The sequence below is a fragment of the Electrona antarctica genome (assembly GCF_951216825.1).
Source record: "Electrona antarctica genome assembly, chromosome: 8".
NCBI classification, from domain to species: Eukaryota; Metazoa; Chordata; class Actinopteri; order Myctophiformes; family Myctophidae; genus Electrona; species Electrona antarctica.
The window spans coordinates 38,415,919-38,434,236 of record NC_136789.1 but is presented as its reverse complement, the minus strand read 5'-3'; the positions used below and the strand labels follow the sequence as shown (position 1 = coordinate 38,434,236).

The following is an 18,318-nucleotide window of genomic DNA, read 5'->3' as shown; positions in this document are numbered from 1 at the left end:
TGGTCCGCGAGCCAGGCGCAAGCATGGCTCCGTCCTCACGTGTTAACGAGGAAGTCAACAAGTGCAGCTACAGTCATGCCGTCCACACAGAAAAATAAGTCAAAAGTGACATGTTTGCATTTTAAAATATGCAAAGAAGTCCACGACCGTGGTGGAAACATAATGTGCCACGTTATCACGGCACCTGTAGCGAAGTGGATTCTATCCATCCCCGACTCCCTGCCGCATGCTACTATACAACCCCTTCGCGCATCTTCTCCAAAGCTGGATTTATTGTCTCTTTTCTGCACTAATATAACCTACGGTAACTATAATATTGCACTCTCAGAGACAGAGCCGCTTTGTGCGAATGGGGCCTCACAAAGTCGCGCCTGCGATGGCTTTTTCTTTGAAATGGAACCTCTCTCTCTCTCTCTCATATTACATATTTCCATTTTGCACCAATATTATACTGCCATGTCTTAATAAGTTAATACAGTGTTGCTTTTTACAAAGAAAATAAGCAAATAAAGGAGGTTGATCACAAAGTTAGTGTGGTATAGGCTACTTTGATATAGGAATGCGACGCGATTAAGAACACCTGCCTGGGTGCTGTGAACAATTATATAGTTTCTTACCTCGTGCTTTCATTGACTGGCATGAGGTATAGGCCTATAGCCTAATTACTTATTTGGCAGCAGCTGCAATGACAATAGTAACCTTATATACACATTTCAAAAGGCTTTCATATACTCGCATTTCTCCCAGGCAGCTCTGATTGCACTTATAGTCTATTGCTCAAAAAGCGTCTGCTTTTGGTCCGCGATCCGTGCGCCTCGCAGCAAGCTCTGCTGCGCTGCCTATTTGTTTTAGTTTTTTGTTTAGTTCAATAGAACCTAGAGCCTGGGATGCCTACATGTGTCAGGCTTGATTGGTTGCGCTTAATAAGAGTTCATGTTATGGTCGGGTGGTGTTTTTTCCACAAAGCCTCTGACTAAAAATAAAAACTTATTATAAAATATAAATTTCTGCATCAGGCAAGTGCAGGGCCAGCAGAGAAGGCCTTGCTGGCCCACCACTGGCCCTAACCCCTCCCCCTTTATCATACAACTACAGCTGTGGGTGTGGCTTCAGTTCAGGTGGATCACCACCCATCACTGGGCGACTGTGGCTCAGGAGGTAGAGCAGGTTGTCCAATGATCCATGGGTTGGCGGTTCGAATCCCGGCTCCTCCTGGCTACATGTCGAAGTGTCCTTGGGCAAGACACTGAACCCCAAATTGCTCCCGATGTGCTGGTTGGTACCTTGCATGGCTTCCACCGCCATCGGTGTATGAATGTGTGTGTGAATGGGTGAATGTAATGCACAATCTATGTAAAGGTGTGTGAATGTGTGTGTGAATGGGTGAATGTAATGCACAATCTATGTAAAGCGCCTTGGATAAAGGCGCTATATAAATGCACCATTTACCATTTTACCATCACCACCCACCAGGCAAACCAGGCATACTTAATGAACTGGTGGGCATGTCCACATAAAAGCATGATTTTAACAAATACTGTATACTTTTTGGAACAACTTCTTCCTCCTTATATTATAATAATACCTGTTTTTCCTGTTTTAGGGTGGAAAAGAATCGTGGCACTCCATCTTTAACCCATTCTGGGCGGGAACCCATTTTGGTGTTTTAACTAAGCATTATGCAGTTATACTATAGCTATTGAAAAATAGCAGATCTACAAGCTCGTAGCTACGAGCTTGTAGGTCTGCTATTTTTGAAAAATCGTGAAAATGCGGCACAAATCTGTGAATATATATTCTTTCAGAAGACTTTTCGACTCCTAAATATGTTAATAAAACGGACTGATATTATGCCCATATATGGAGATCTCTGTATTTGTCAGAACTTGTCCCTGTTATGCCCATATATGGAGATGCCTGATATCAGTGATTGTGACTGCCTAGCAGAAAGTCTGGTCCAAATATGGAGTCCTGGATCACTCTGACCTCTTGGGTAACCATGGCGATCTAATGTCAACATTGTTTACATTACTGCAGTCTGCAGATCACCATGGTTACTTGTGATGTCAGACAACAAAGACTCCATATTTGGACATGCATGAGTCACTGTGACATCATGTGATGTCAGAGGCAAACAGAGGCCATATAAAGCCAGGTTAACTCCACATATTTTCATTAAAGATATATTATCTCTTCTCATCGCTTCTTACAGTTAGACTTGGTGATTTATTTAGTCACTTCCAGCAGTACATTCTTAGTCTCCTTGTTCTTTCTCTCCTAGGATCATGAGAGAATGGGGCTTCGTGTCCAGGTTGCTGGACAACGCAGACGCTCACACCACCTTCATCGGGACCATCGGCTTGACCGTCCTCTTCCTGTTACGCATCGTGGTGCTGTGTTTTGCAGCTGACGACGTGTTTGACGACGAGGCACGATTTGCCTGCTCTACACTTGTGACCGATTGCACAACGCGTTGTTACAACGACGCCTTCCCCTTCTCCCCCGTCCGCTTCTGGACGATGCAGCTCATCTTCGTGGCGGTGCCCACCCTGATCTATCTGGGTCAAGTGACACACGTCACCCGCAAGGAGAAGAAGCTCAGGGAGCAGCTGGCCAGCCCAGCGCCGCGTAGAGGAGGCAGGAAGCTGAGAAGAATCAGGTACACGGACGAGAGCGGCCGTGTGAAGATCAAGGGGAAGCTCCTGTTCACTTATCTGACCACACTACTGCTGAAGATCCTCATCGAGGCGGCCTCCATCTATGGACAGTACCAGCTGTACCAGAGTTCCTCACCTCAACCTGAGGAATCGGATCAGTCCTACCTCGACTTGTTCAAGGTGGATTACATGTACATATGCAATGCAAAGATTGTACCTGCCCATACATGTCGCACACACACGCAGTGCTTCATGCCCCGTCCCACAGAGAAGACCTGGACCCTCAGGTACATGGTGGGTGTGGCCGGTTTCTCTGTGTTCCTCAACGTCATCGAGATGCTGTACCTGATCTGCAAGATGAAGTGCTGCTTCAGGAGCTGCAGGAGACGCAACGATGACATGGAGGTGCTGGAGGAGGAGGATGCGAAGGCGGACAGCCAGCCAGGCTGCAACGCTCCCAGCTACAACACGGCCATGTTGCAGGACAACAACGTCATCGTTGAGATGGAGAACATGCCGGGACAGAGCAGCTCTGGAGGTCTGGATGGAGATGACGGAGCAGCAACAGCTCTGACCTCTCTTACCAAACGAACCTCCCCGAAGACGCCCAAACTCCCAGCGCCGCAACCCCCGAAGAAATAGAAGCAGAAGCTCTTAATCATCAGACAATCTGACCTGACCTGCTAACGTCTACGACAATACAGACAGTTCACCTTCTCTAGACAATCTGCTACTAGCCTACCAACTGGCTGACCTGACCTGCTAACGTCTACAATACAGACAGTCCACCTTCTCTAGACAATCTGCTACTAGCCTACCAACAGGCTGACCTGACCTGCTAACGTCTACAATACAGACAGTTCACCTTCTCTAGACAATCTGCTACTAGCCTACCAACAGGCTGACCTGACCTGCTAACGTCTACGACAATACAGACAGTCCACCTTCTCTAGACAATCTGCTACTAGCCTACCAACCGGCTGACCTGACCTGCTAACGTCTACAATACAGACAGTCCACCTTCTCTAGACAATCTGCTACTAGCCTACCAACAGGCTGACCTGACCTGCTAACGTCTACAATACAGACAGTTCACCTTCTCTAGACAATCTGCTACTAGCCTACCAACAGGCTGACCTGACCTGCTAACGTCTACAATACAGACAGTTCACCTTCTCTAGACAATCTGCTACTAGCCTACCAACCGGCTGACCTGACCTGCTAACGTCTACAATACAGACAGTTCACCTTCTCTAGACAAACTGCTACTAGCCTACCAACAGTTTGTTGGACACAGCTGTGGACAATTAATCAACAATATGCAGATGTTCAGGCTCTCCCAAAACATGGATACATGTGAAAATCCACATGTACACAAACAGGCAGATACAGGGAACTGGTGGGCTCCAAGTAGACCTTTGCTAAAAAATAAATAAAATAAAAAGTACAAAAATTGAAAAATTGAAAGTCAAAAAACAAATTGTTTAAAATGAAAAATAAATAAATAAAATAAGTTGTAATAACAAAATGTAAACATTCCAGGATTAAATTCTGTTAAAATCAATGACATCATATGGGCGTGACGATATGCCCAAATATGGAGATCCCTGTATCTGCCAGGCTTTGTCCCTTTATGTCCATATATGGAGATCTCTGTATCTGCCAGGCCTTGTCCCTTTATGTCCAAATATGGAGATCTCTGTATCTGCCAGGCCTTGTCCCTTTATGCCCATATATGGAGATCTCTGATGTTATCAGTAAATGCCCATGTATGGGCATGGCCCTTTGTGCCAATAAGGAGCTGAGTGATGCTATCCTATAATATAGGGAAGTAATAATATATAATGCTATCCTTAACTGTAACAGAGTATTTGAAATACATGTATTTGAAATACGTATTTGCTCACTCAATGATTTAGCTGCGCGTTCATGTGAAGTCTGCGAGGGCTTGAGGGATGTCCCATTTGAAATCGGTAAATCAGTGAGGGCTCAGCCCCGCCCCTTTATGCACCATTTGCCTGACTGCCGCGGGGCCAAGCGTTTCCGGGAATCTGGCCAGTCGCGGCAATTAGCCGCGTGGGCGGAGCTTCTTTTCCATCCACCAGCTGGTCTAAAAACCCAGAAAAGACGCTGGCAGACAGCAGAAAACGGCCGCGCCTGTCTTATAGGTCTGGCAACAGCTAATGAGAGGAATCCTCCGAACGTCAAACATTTAAGTATGCAAATTGGTTATGTATCGCGGTTAGAATGTCAACAAACAATATGAGCAAAGTAAAAGCATATGGAAATGCAATTTATAATGTATAATTATATATGAATATGAATATTACAACCCCTATCACACAGGAAAGTGTATTTATAAAACTAATAATAAAACGATCAGCTTAAATACTAAAATAGACATGATAGACATGTATTAATAGGCCAAGCAGAGATGGCCTACATAAAGTCCTACTTATGTCCAAGAATATGCAGATCATGGGCGTACGTATGATTGAATAGATAGAATATGCAGATCATGGGCGTACGTATGATTAGAATATGCAGATCATGGGCGTACGTATGATTAGAATATGCAGATCATGGGCGTACGTATGATTGAATAGATAGAATATGCAGATCATGGGCGTACGTATGATTAGAATATGCAGATCATGGGCGTACGTATGATTAGAATATGCAGATCATGGGCGTACGTATGATTGAATAGATAGAATATGCAGATCATGGGCGTACGTATGATTGAATAGATAGAATATGCAGATCATGGGCGTACGTATGATTAGAATATGCAGATCATGGGCGTACGTATGATTGAATAGATAGAATATGCAGATCATGGGCGTACGTATGATTGAATAGATAGAATATGCAGATCATGGGCGTACGTATGATTAGAATATGCAGTTCATGGGCGTACGTATGATTAGAATATGCAGATCATGGGCATACGTATGATTAGAATATGCAGATCATGGGCGTACGTATGATTAGAATATGCAGTTCATGGGCGTACGTATGATTAGAATATTTCTGTATTCTTGGTTATCTCACTCATCCTAAAATCTGCTGATGCCTACCTATATTGATTTTTGTTGAACTAGCTCTATGTGGTTTTGTTTTGTAGGCTAAGAAATGTACTCTTCAAGTAATAGGGTAGGCATATAAAGCCTCGGCTTCAGCCTACACCTTAGTGTTACATGTTTAATCACTGGCTAGCCTGTGAATAAAGGACAGTTTTAAAAAAGTGTCATGAATGGCGGACTCATCTTCAAAGTGCTGTCCCATTTCTTTCACAATTTGGAGCCCTTGCAGCCTCTCACCCTCTCTCTGAACTGTTTTGTATGCCCCCAAACCGGAGTGTTACGAGCGTGTGTATACACGTCTTTTTTTATTGATATGAAACAAAAAATAAATAAAAAATGTTTTCTTCTTTTTTTGGCCTCTCCTTCTGCACCATACTGTTTGCTGTTTACGGCTCAGAAAGAATGCCTCGTCTCTCCTAATCTAGAGAGCTCTCCATGGTTTTGACCAGATACTGTACTTCTTAATTTCTGACGTCAACAAGCCTCTCGTTAGGAATATAAACTCTTCTAGAGAGACTTTAGCCTCTCGTTTGGAATATAAACTCTTCTAGAGAGACTTTAGCCTCTTGTTGGGAATATAAACGCTTCTAGAGAGACTTTAGCCTCTCGTTTGGAATATAAACTCTTCTAGAGAGACTTTAGCCTCTTGTTGGGAATATAAACTCTTCTAGAGAGACTTTAGCCTCTCGTTAGGAATATAAACTCTTCTAGAGAGACTTTAGCCTCTCGTTGGGAATATAAACTCTTCTAGAGAGACTTTAGCCTCTCGTTAGGAATATAAACTCTTCTAGAGAGACTTTAGCCTCTCGTTAGGAATATAAACTCTTCTAGAGAGACTTTAGCCTCTCGTTAGGAATATAAACTCTTCTAGAGAGACTTTAGCCTCTCGTTGGGAATATAAACGCTTCTAGAGAGACTTTAGCCTCTCGTTGGGAATATAAACGCTTCTAGAGAGACTTTAGCCTCTCGTTAGGAATATAAACGCTTCTAGAGAGACTTTAGCCTCTCGTTGGGAATATAAACGCTTCTAGAGAGACTTTAGCCTCTCGTTGGGAATATAAACTCTTCTAGAGAGACGTTAGCCTCTCGTTGGGAATATAAACGCTCCTAGAGAGACTTTAGCCTCTCGTTGGGAATATAAACGCTTCTAGAGAGACTTTAGCCTCTCGTTAGGAATATAAACTCTTCTAGAGAGACTTTAGCCTCTCGTTGGGAATATAAATGCTTCTAGAGAGACTTTAGCCTCTCGTTGGGAATATAAACTCTTCTAGAGAGACTTTAGCCTCTCGTTAGGAATATAAACTCTTCTAGAGAGACTTTAGCCTCTCGTTAGGAATATAAACGCTTATAGAGAGACTTTAGCCTCTCGTTGGGAATATAAACGCTTCTAGAGAGACTTTAGCCTCTCGTTGGGAATATAAACGCTTATAGAGAGACTTTAGCCTCTCGTTGGGAATATAAACGCTTATAGAGACTATCGTGACCATCGTGAGGTAACATTATTATGCCTCCCGGTTTTGGGGGAAACGGAAGGCGGGGCTTTTCAGAGTAAAATCTGCCATATCTTCACAAGGAATGAAGCTAAATACAATCTGTGTAATTGTCATGTCTTGTGTGTGCATCACATGGAATGAAGATAAATACAATCTTGCGACTGAAATCAAATTAGGATTTTTGTCAGTCCGTGATTAAGTGAAACAGCATGGAAGTTCCCTAAACAATGAACAGATACCAGTATGTAGTGAAACAGCATGGAAGTTCCCTAAACAATGAACAGATACCAGTATGTAGTGAAACAGCATGGAAGTTCCCTAAACAATGAACAGATACCAGTATGTAGTGAAACAGCATGGAAGTTCCCTAAACAATGAACAGATACCAGTATGTAGTGAAACAGCATGGAAGTTCCCTAAACAATGAACAGATACCAGTATGTAGTGAAACAGCATGGAAGTTCCCTAAACAATGAACAGATACCAGTATGTAGTGAAACAGCATGGAAGTTCCCTAAACAATGAACAGATACCAGTATGTAGTGAAACAGCATGGAAGTTCCCTAAACAATGAACAGATACCAGTATGTAGTGAAACAGCATGGAAGTTCCCTAAACAATGAACAGATACCAGTATGTAGTGAAACAGCATGGAAGTTCCCTAAACAATGAACAGATACCAGTATGTAGTGAAACAGCATGGAAGTTCCCTAAACAATGAACAGATACCAGTATGTAGTGAAACAGCATGGAAGTTCCCTAAACAATGAACAGATACCAGTATGTAGTGAAACAGCATGGAAGTTCCCTAAACAATGAACAGATACCAGTATGTAGTGAAACAGCATGGAAGTTCCCTAAACAATGAACAGATACCAGTATGTAGTGAAACAGCATGGAAGTTCCCTAAACAATGAACAGATACCAGTATGTAGTGAAACAGCATGGAAGTTCCCTAAACAATGAACAGATACCAGTATGTAGTGAAACAGCATGGAAGTTCCCTAAACAATGAACAGATACCAGTATGTAGTGAAACAGCATGGAAGTTCCCTAAACAATGAACAGATACCAGTATGTAGTGAAACAGCATGGAAGTTCCCTAAACAATGAACAGATACCAGTATGTAGTGAAACAGCATGGAAGTTCCCTAAACAATGAACAGATACCAGTATGTAGTGAAACAGCATGGAAGTTCCCTAAACAATGAACAGATACCGGCGTGTAGGAACTGTGAGGATCAGATGTTCTATTTCTCTAGACTGAGGCTTTCACTTTATGATAAATCTGAGAGCTTTATGGTTTTATGGAAGACACTTCGGAACATGTTTTCTAGTTTGACCACTTCAAATACTCTTTTTACTTTAATCTTAACAAATATATAAAACGCCAGCATTTATTAAAAACGTTGATATAATAATTCAACCATTACTTTGAAGAGCCAAAAATGCCCGACCGGGTGTGTGTGTGTGTGTGTGTGTGTGTGTGTGTGTGTTGGTGATCACAGCTCTGGGCCGTGGAATAAACCTTGTTTTGACAGGAAATGCCATCTGGGACGATAGGAGTTACAGGCGATTTAAAGAAACAGAACGGGCGTGGCTGTGAGCGCGTTTCAAGATGGCGCCGTCCAGTGTCAGTGACAACACCAGCTAGCGACGCGATGCTAACGTGAGTAGCATTATGACTTGATCAATCAAAAGCTCTATAAAATACCGTTGATATACGGCAATGGCGTTAAGCGTGTTAACTCGGTCGATGCCAAACTTTGCACACACTCCCTGGATGCCAACGATGAACCTCTGTCCCACATTTTCCAGAACGGCCTGTTATAGCGCCACCATGAGGCAGCTTTTCACATGTTTTACCTAAAACTGCACCGATCTGCGTGAAATGTTGCATGCACACTCTCTAGAGGCCAAGGACAAACCTTTGACCTGCATTTTCCACATCTGCCTTTTATAGCGCCACCAGGAGGCCGACTTTTGTAAAACACATTTTTTGATATTACTCCTCCAGATTCTGTCATGGTTACCTGGCCCTGGTGTGGTTGTCATGGTTACCTGGCCCTGGTGTGGTTGTCATGGTTACCTGCTCTGGTGTGGTTGTCATGGTTACCTGGCCCTGGTGTGGTTGTCATGGTTACCTGCTCTGGTGTGGTTGTCATGGTTACCTGCTCTGGTGTGGTTGTCATGGTTACCTGCTCTGGTGTGGTTGTCATGGTTACCTGGCCCTGGTGTGGTTGTCATGGTTACCTGGCCCTGGTGTGGTTGTCATGGTTACCTGCTCTGGTGTGGTTGTCATGGTTACCTGGCCCTGGTGTGGTTGTCATGGTTACCTGCTCTGGTGTGGTTGTCATGGTTACCTGCTCTGGTGTGGTTGTCATGGTTACCTGGCCCTGGTGTGGTTGTCATGGTTACCTGGCTCTGGCGGACGAAGATCCCATGGTTTTCGGGGCAGCTGAAGTATTTCTTGCCCTGAACCGTGCCGTCGTTCTTCCCCTCTGGACCGTCCAGGATCACGCCGACCCACTTCCCCGTGGCGAAGAGCGTGGCGCCAACGAACGCTACGGTGCCACGGTGACCCTTCCCTATGACCTCCACCGTAGAGCCCACCTAGGAGGAGAGAGACAAGTTAATATGACCTCCACCGTAGAGCCTACATGTTAATATGACCTCCACCGTAGAGCCTACAAGTTAATATGACCTCCACCGTAGAGCCCACCTAGGAGGAGAGAGACAAGTTAATATGACCTCCACCGTAGAGCCCACCTAGGAGGAGAGAGACAAGTTAATATGACCTCCACCGTAGAGCCTACAAGTTAATATGACCTCCACCGTAGAGCCCACCTAGGAGGAGAGAGACAAGTTAATATGACCTCCACCGTAGAGCCTACAAGTTAATATGACCTCCACCGTAGAGCCCACCTAGGAGGAGAGAGACAAGTTAATATGACCTCCACCGTAGAGCCCACCTAGGAGGAGAGAGACAAGTTAATATGACCTCGACCGTAGAGCCCACCTAGGAGGAGAGAGACAAGTTAATATGACCTCCACCGTAGAGCCTACAAGTTAATATGACCTCCACCGTAGAGCCTACAAGTTAATATGACCTCCACCGTAGAGCCCACCTAGGAGGAGAGAGACAAGTTAATATGACCTTCACCACAGAGCCTACAAGTTAATATCACCTCCACCGTAGAGCCCACCTAGGGGGAGAGAGACCCCCCCCCCCCCCCCCCCCCAGAAGCAAAGATATGAGTTAAAAACGTTAGAATATATATCTAATGATTTGAGACACATTTTCACCATCTTTCAAAAATAGCAGATCTACAAGCTCGTAGCGCGGCACTTGTAGATCTGCTATTTTTCAATAGCTAAAGTATAACATAATGCTTAAAACACCGATATATGATCCAAAAAGCGTTCATATTTTGCGGGAGAGACGGATGAGGAGCAGAAATGAAGCGCTAGTATATCGATCCGTTCAACACCACGGAGAGCGCCCTGGATTAGGAGAGACGAGTCATTCTTTCCGCCGCGCTAACCTTTCCGTTAGCTTACCAAAGTCAATGGTAAGCTAACTTGAGCCCAGAACGTAGCATACGGTAGCCGAAAGGCGAACTGACAAATAAAAAAATAAAAAGGAAAAAATTCAGAATATTCCTCTCTCGCCCGGTATCATTGAGGATGCGCTAGGCATCGTTGATGCCTGGATTTTTGCCTGGATTTTTTGTCGACTAAAACTATGGCGAAAAATGTTCGTCGACTACATTTTTTCACTGACGAAGACAAAAGTGAAACTAAATGAAAACTAAGCTACAGAAAAACTAGACTAAAATGTTAGGAATAGTGGACAAGAGATCCAGTATAAGTAAAAGGCAAGTCATTTTGCACTTGGTTGCATGCTGGAGATAGCAGATCTACAAGCTCACAGCACGTCGCACTGCAACACGTTGTGGGCTTGTAGATCTGCTATTTTCAGCAAGTGTAAAAACAGTCATTACGATGCCATCAATGCCGGCCAAAATACATTTTAGTCGACTAAAGCAACTGTAGATTTAGTCGACTAAAATCTTATGAAATTTAGTCATTAAAAAAACACAGAGTGGCGCGCTATGAGCTATTAGATCTGCTATTTTTCAATAGCTAAAGTATAACATAATGCTTAGTTAAAAACACCAAAAGGGGTTCCCGTCAAGAATGGGTTAAATGTACTGTAATTCTGCAAACTGTTAATACATAAACAGAGATTAAAATAGGGTGCATTTTGCATCCCAAAAAATGCAGTTTATAGTTGAGGGACGCAATAAAACAACGACCTCTGCACCCACGGGATGCACTACTGTACTACTGTACTGTTTTTATTCTAGTTTATTTTGCTAGATTTAGTTATAATCATTTCTTATTCTGTTTTCTACATGAATATAACCACGTTAACCATATAAAATGAAATGGGAGTTAAATGCTGCAATTTGTAAAAAATGTCAAAATAATATGACTCCTAACGTCCTTGAAGTGGGACTCATAAAAGGTCCCTGGGACTCATTTCTAAAAGACCATCCCTGCATCCTGGGACTCATTTCTAAAAGACCATCCCTGCATCCTGGGACTCATTTCTAAAAGACCATCCCTGCATCCTGGGACTCATTTCTAAAAGACCATCCCTGCATCCTGGGACTCATTTCTAAAAGACCATCCCTGCATCCTGGGACTCATTTCTAAAAGACCATCCCTGCATCCTGGGACTCATTTCTAAAAGACCATCCCTGCATCCTGGGACTCATTTCTAAAAGACCATCCCTGCATCCTGGGACTCATTTCTAAAAGACCATCCCTGCATCCTGGGACTCATTTCTAAAAGACCATCCCTGCATCCTGGGACTCATTACATTGATAACATATTTACATCACTGCATAAGTACAATCAATCCAATCAATCAGCAGCTTACCTTCGCAGGCTTACCGCCGTCCCCACTCATCTTGTGGACCACAGGGCTGATCAGCTGAGGAGAGAGAGAGAGAGGGGTAGAGAGACAATCAATACACACAGGACTGATCAGCTGAGGAGAGAGAGAGAGAGAGAGAGAGAGAGAGAGAGAGAGGGGTAGTGAGACTATCAATACACACAGGACTGATCAGCTGAGGAGAGAGAGAGAGAGAAAGAGAGATAGAGAGAGAGAGAGGGGTAGTGAGACTATCAATACACACAGGACTGATCAGCTGAGGAGAGAGAGGGATAGGACAGATCAATAAACACATGAGAGACATACAGGGACTCACATTAAGATAAAACACATGAGACATACAGGGACTCACATTAAGATAAAACACATGAGAGACATACAGGGACTCACATTAAGATAAAACACATGAGAGACATACAGGGACTCACATTAAGATAAAACACATGAGAGACATACAGGGACTCACATTAAGAAAAAATGATAATTTGTCAAAAGTGAAAAAAGTGTAAATTCTCCCTCTCAGAGACATTGGTTGAACGAGTTAACTTCCTATTATCTACTCCTGAAGAGATTGTACACATTAATATTAATGTAAGGAGGAATCCAGAAACATCATAATTATCAGAAAATGTGCCTTTATTAAAACCCATTCTGGGCGGGAACCCCTTTTGGTGTTTTAACTAAGCATCATGTTATACTTTAGCTATTGAAAAATAGCAGATCTACAAGCTCGTAGCGCGCCACCGAGTGGCGCGCTACGAGCTTGTAGGTCTGCTATTTTTGAAAAATCGTGAAAATGCAGCACAAATCTTTGAATATATTCTTTCAGAAGACTTTTTTTTTTTTATTTCGACGTCAGGCCTAAATGGGTGAACCCTTTTGGAGATGTGTTGTATATAATGTATTAGTATCTGTTGTGTTGTATTGTATTAGTATCTGTTGTGTTGTATATATTGTATTAGTATCTGTTGTGTTGTATTGTATTAGTATCTGTTGTGTTGTATATATTGTATTAGTATCTGTTGTGTTGTATTGTATTAGTATCTGTTGTGTTGTATTGTATTAGTATCTGTTGTGTTGTATTGTATTAGTATCTGTTGTGTTGTATATATTGTATTAGTATCTGTTGTGTTGTATATAATGTATTAGTATCTGTTGTGTTGTATATATTGTATTAGTATCTGTTGTGTTGTATTGTATTAGTATCTGTTGTGTTGTATATATTGTATTAGTATCTGTTGTGTTGTATATATTGTATTAGTATCTGTTGTGTTGTATATATTGTATTAGTATCTGTTGTGTTGTATTGTATTAGTATCTGTTGTGTTGTATATATTGTATTAGTATCTGTTGTGTTGTATTGTATTAGTATCTGTTGTGTTGTATATATTGTATTAGTATCTGTTGTGTTGTATATATTGTATTAGTATCTGTTGTGTTGTATATATTGTATTAGTATCTGTTGTGTTGTATATATTGTATTAGTATCTGTTGTGTTGTATTGTATTAGTATCTGTTGTGTTGTATATATTGTATTAGTATCTGTTGTGTTGTATTGTATTAGTATCTGTTGTGTTGTATATATTGTATTAGTATCTGTTGTGTTGTATTGTATTAGTATCTGTTGTGTTGTATATATTGTATTAGTATCTGTTGTGTTGTATTGTATTAGTATCTGTTGTGTTGTATATATTGTATTAGTATCTGTTGTGTTGTATATATTGTATTAGTATCTGTTGTGTTGTATATATTGTATTAGTATCTGTTGTGTTGTATATATTGTATTAGTATCTGTTGTGTTTTTTGGGTCATTGTGGAAAAAAAATCACACCCGTGTGAAGTGAGGGCCGGACGATCTTATCATCGTACATCATCATGACGTAACATGTCGATGAGCTGTTATTGTTATTATCCATTCATTGTCAATGTGTAGGACGAAAGTCTACACAGGCGGCCCGATAGCAACACAACACAACACAGCGCAACGCAACACAACACAGCGCAGAGCAGCACAACACAACGCAACGCAACGCAACGCAACGCAGAGCAGCACAACACAACAACGCAACACAGGCGGGGTCATGTGGCCTGACAGCAACAGGCATCTTAATAAACAAGCCGTCTCATACAGAGCAGCTCATTGAGGGCTGCGTGGAGCATGACTACTGAACTTCCCTCAAGCAGCCTCGGCTACATGGCTGTATTGTGGTGTGGTGTGGTGTGTTGTGGCCAGCGGCTACATGGGACATTCACACAGATACATCAGACATGCCGTTAGTCCAAAGGGCAAAATAAAGCTATTTCCCACTCCCTGATAGAAGCAATAATACAGGACTTAAGACTTTATTGTCAATACTTCTTCAAGCTGAGTTCAAACGGTGCCAATTCTGCAGGAAGCATGTGAAATTAACCTCTTGGAAAAGCAGGGAAAGCTTGACTATACTAGAATTATAAATGGAAAGGAAGGACATTATATTCTATTTGTTTTGTATTTCTAAAACATCGTTTAGGGTTAGCTGAAGATTCATGACATCTTCTCTCTTCATCAGAGTTCCAAAACCTTGGTGAGTCTGTCATGAATATCAATTCACTTTTAAACAATGGCATCCAAATTAGCATAAGCATATGAAATGAAATATTATTGTGTTGTCCAGTCTACTCACCCGTGGGGTGTAGGAATGTCTCCTGTTTAATGCCATTGTGGCCAATTCAGTTCAGCTAAAACTACTTCCTAAAATACAAGTCAATTCAGTTCAGCTAAAACTACTTCCTAAAATACAAGCCAATTCAGTTCAGCTAAAACTACTTCCTAAAATACAAGTCAATTCAGTTCAGCTAAAACTACTTCCTAAAATACAAGTCAATTCAGTTCAGCTAAAACTACTTCCTAAAATACAAGTCAATTCAGTTCAGCTAAAACTACTTCCTAAAATACAAGTCAATTCAGTTCAGCTAAAACTACTTCCTAAAATACAAGTCAAGTCAGTTCAGCTAAAACTACTTCCTAAAATACAAGTCAGTTCAGCTAAACTATAAGTCAGGTATTACTCTTTTCTCGACACCAATCTCTGCTTCTGAGAGAAGAGAAAATAATTCTCCCCAAAAACAGGGAGGATCTTAAAGATGCATCACATCGATGTAACAAAGGATGCTTAAAAAGAGAAGCCTCACCATGAAACTTATTGTATTGAATACAATTTATTCCTGTCCAAACTGTAAGACAGACAGAGTGTATTCTGTCTTTTCTTAGTCTTAAAACTTATATATCATTGTTTGCTCTTTACATTTCATTTTAACTTGTACAAATTATTGTTTGCTCTTTACATTTCATTTCATATATGTCTTAACTTAGTGGCAGGACTAAGACACAGGACTTTATGGTTTCTGAGGAGTTCCAGGGACCCCCATCTGAAACTATGTTGTTCCAGGGACCCCCATCTGAAACTATGTTGTTCCAGGGACCCCCCATCTGAAACTATGTTGTTCCAGGGACCCCCCATCTGAAACTATGTTGTTCCAGGGACCCCCCATCTGAAACTATGTGGTTCCAGGGACCCCCCATCTGAAACTATGTGGTTCCAGGGACCCCCATTTGAAACTATGTTGTTCCAGGGACCCCCCATCTGAAATTATGTTGTTCCAGGGACCCCCATTTGAAACTATGTTGTTCCAGGGACCCCCCATCTGAAACTATGTTGTTCCAGGGACCCCCATCTGAAACTATGTTGTTCCAGGGACCCCCCATCTGAAAGTATGTTGTTCCAGGGACCCCCATCTAAAACTATGTTGTTCCAGGGATCCCCATCTGAAACTATGTTGTTCCAGGGACCCCCCATCTGAAACTATGTTGTTCCAGGGACCCCCCATCTGAAACTATGTTGTTCCAGGGACCCCCATCTGAAACTATGTTGTTCCAGGGACCCACATCTGAAAATATGTTGTTCCAGGAACCCCCCATCTGAAACTATGTTGTTCCAGGGACCCCCATCTGAAACTATGTTGTTCCAGGGACCCCCCATCTGAAACTATGTTGTTCCAGGGACCCCCCATCTGAAAATATGTTGTTCCAGGGAGCCCCATCTAAAACTATGTTGTTCCAGGGACCCCCATCTGAAACTATGTTGTTCCAAGGACCCCCCATCTGAAACTATGTTGTTCCAGGGACCCCCCATCTGAAAATATGTTGTTCCAGGGACCCCCCATCTGAAAATATGTTGTTCCAGGGAGCCCCATCTAAAACTATGTTGTTCCAGGGACCCCCATCTGAAACTATGTTGTTCCAGGGACCCCACCATCTGAAACTATGTTGTTCCAGGGACCCCCCATCTGAAAATATGTTGTTCCAGGGACCCCCATCTAAAACTATGTTGTTCCAGGGACCCCCATCTGAAACTATGTTGTTCCAGGGACCCCCAGAAGCAAAGATTTGAGTTAAAAACGTTCCCTCTCAAAGATTTGCACCACATTTTCAAGATTTGTCAAAAATAGCAGAGCTACAAGCTCACAGCGCGGCACCGTGAGCTTGTAGCTCTGCTATTTTTCAATAGCTTAAGTATAACATGATGCTTAATAAAACACAAGCGCTTCCCGTCCTGAATGTTAATGAGCAGGATAATTAAATCATAACATATAGTTTATATCTGAGACTAGTTGTTTCAATGTTTAAATAAATAGTAAACATTGTTCTGACCGACAGACGGATAATGTTTAAATAACAGTAACATTGTTCTTAATCTTACCGACAGACAGAGTTCAGCTTGTAGGAGAGAGGGAATCCTTCTGGAAGCTTAAAGTAAAGTTTAATCTTTAAAGTCTTAAAGATTAAACTTAAACCTCACACTGAAGACAACAACAACAACAACACAGTTCAACAACCAACCACTTCCGTGTCCGACTAAACTTCCGGTCCGGTGCACGCGCGGTGCTCCCTTTATTTGGGTCCGTGGTGGAACTACGAGCAGCTAGACTTATTTGGTTCCGTTGCCCAAAGCAAGTGTCAAAATCTCTGTTGGGAAAGTATACAGACTAAAGTATATAGACTGTTAGACTAAAGTATATAGCCTAAACTCCTGAAGTATATAGCTTAGTACCGCCCACCCCTTTTTCCCCTCACTGTATATCCCCCCTCACTGTTTCTTTTCCCTTTTACCTCCTTTATGATGAATTCCTGTTCTGTTCTTTGACTATATACTGTAGAAGTGTCTATTTGTCTCTAAATGTTTTGATGAATTGAACATGGTGGACCCTCTTGTAAACAAGTGTAATGCTTAATTGGGTCGTCCACTCACAGTTAACAGCCTTTGTATTGAGTTTGTGCTTGAAATGTACTGTAATTCTGTTGTGGTTGAAATGTACTGTAATTCTGCAAACTGTTAATAATTATTTCAATCAATCAATCAATCAATCTATACAGTTGGAGGAGGTACAGAAGTGTGTAAAAACAGAGCTATGTCACATTGTGTCGTTATATACATGTTAAAAACATGTTATAAACATGTTATAAAGCTTTTTTGAAACAAATAGCAACAATGTTTTCCAGCCAATTTGAGACAAATAGCAGCATTTATTTCTCAACACTATTTAAATAGTATACAAAAAACCTCAGATTTAAGATGTGTTTAATGTACTGAAACATGACATGACTTATTGCCAAGAAAACATGTGTTTACGTTCATGAGAAAACATGTGTTTACGTTCATGAGAAAACATGTGTTTCTATGCATGGATATTTAGCTTGAGAAACTTTAATATAATGACTTTAAGACTATATTTATATTGCTCGTTTATGTATAGGCTATGAAATGCTTTCATATTTTTTTTTTAACTATTATTACAAATGTAAACATTTCATATTTTGTGAAACGCTCTATAGAAGTTAGAATGATTGAAGATTGATTGATTGATTGATTGATTGATTGATTGATTGATTGATTGATTGATTGATTGATTGGTTGATTGATTGATTGTTGACTGTACCATGTACTGTTTACTGTACCATGTACTACCATGTACTGATCAATGTGCGTTGACTGTACCATGTACTGTTGACTGTACCATGTACTACCATGTACTGATCAATGTGCTTTGACTGTACCATGTACTGTTGACTGTACCATGT

The 18,318-nt window shown here is 41.7% G+C and overlaps 1 protein-coding gene across 4 annotated transcripts in view; it reads right to left on the bottom strand.

Annotated features, from left to right (window-relative positions):
- The window catches only part of LOC306928450 (dynactin subunit 1-like), a 142,326-nt gene extending 125,239 nt beyond the window's left edge, over positions 1–17,087 (bottom strand). For all 4 annotated transcript variants that reach the window (XM_079508578.1, XM_079508577.1, XM_079508576.1 and 1 more), the window contains exons 1-3: positions 16,940–17,087; positions 12,186–12,239; positions 9,655–9,849 (exon numbers count right to left, since the gene is read on the bottom strand). In XM_079508578.1, coding sequence (XP_079364704.1) covers positions 9,655–9,849; positions 12,186–12,215 — 225 coding nt within the window. In that variant the 5' untranslated portion in view covers positions 12,216–12,239; positions 16,940–17,087. The remainder of the gene's footprint in view (positions 1–9,654; positions 9,850–12,185; positions 12,240–16,939) is intronic.
- Positions 17,088–18,318: the final 1,231 nt, after the last annotated feature.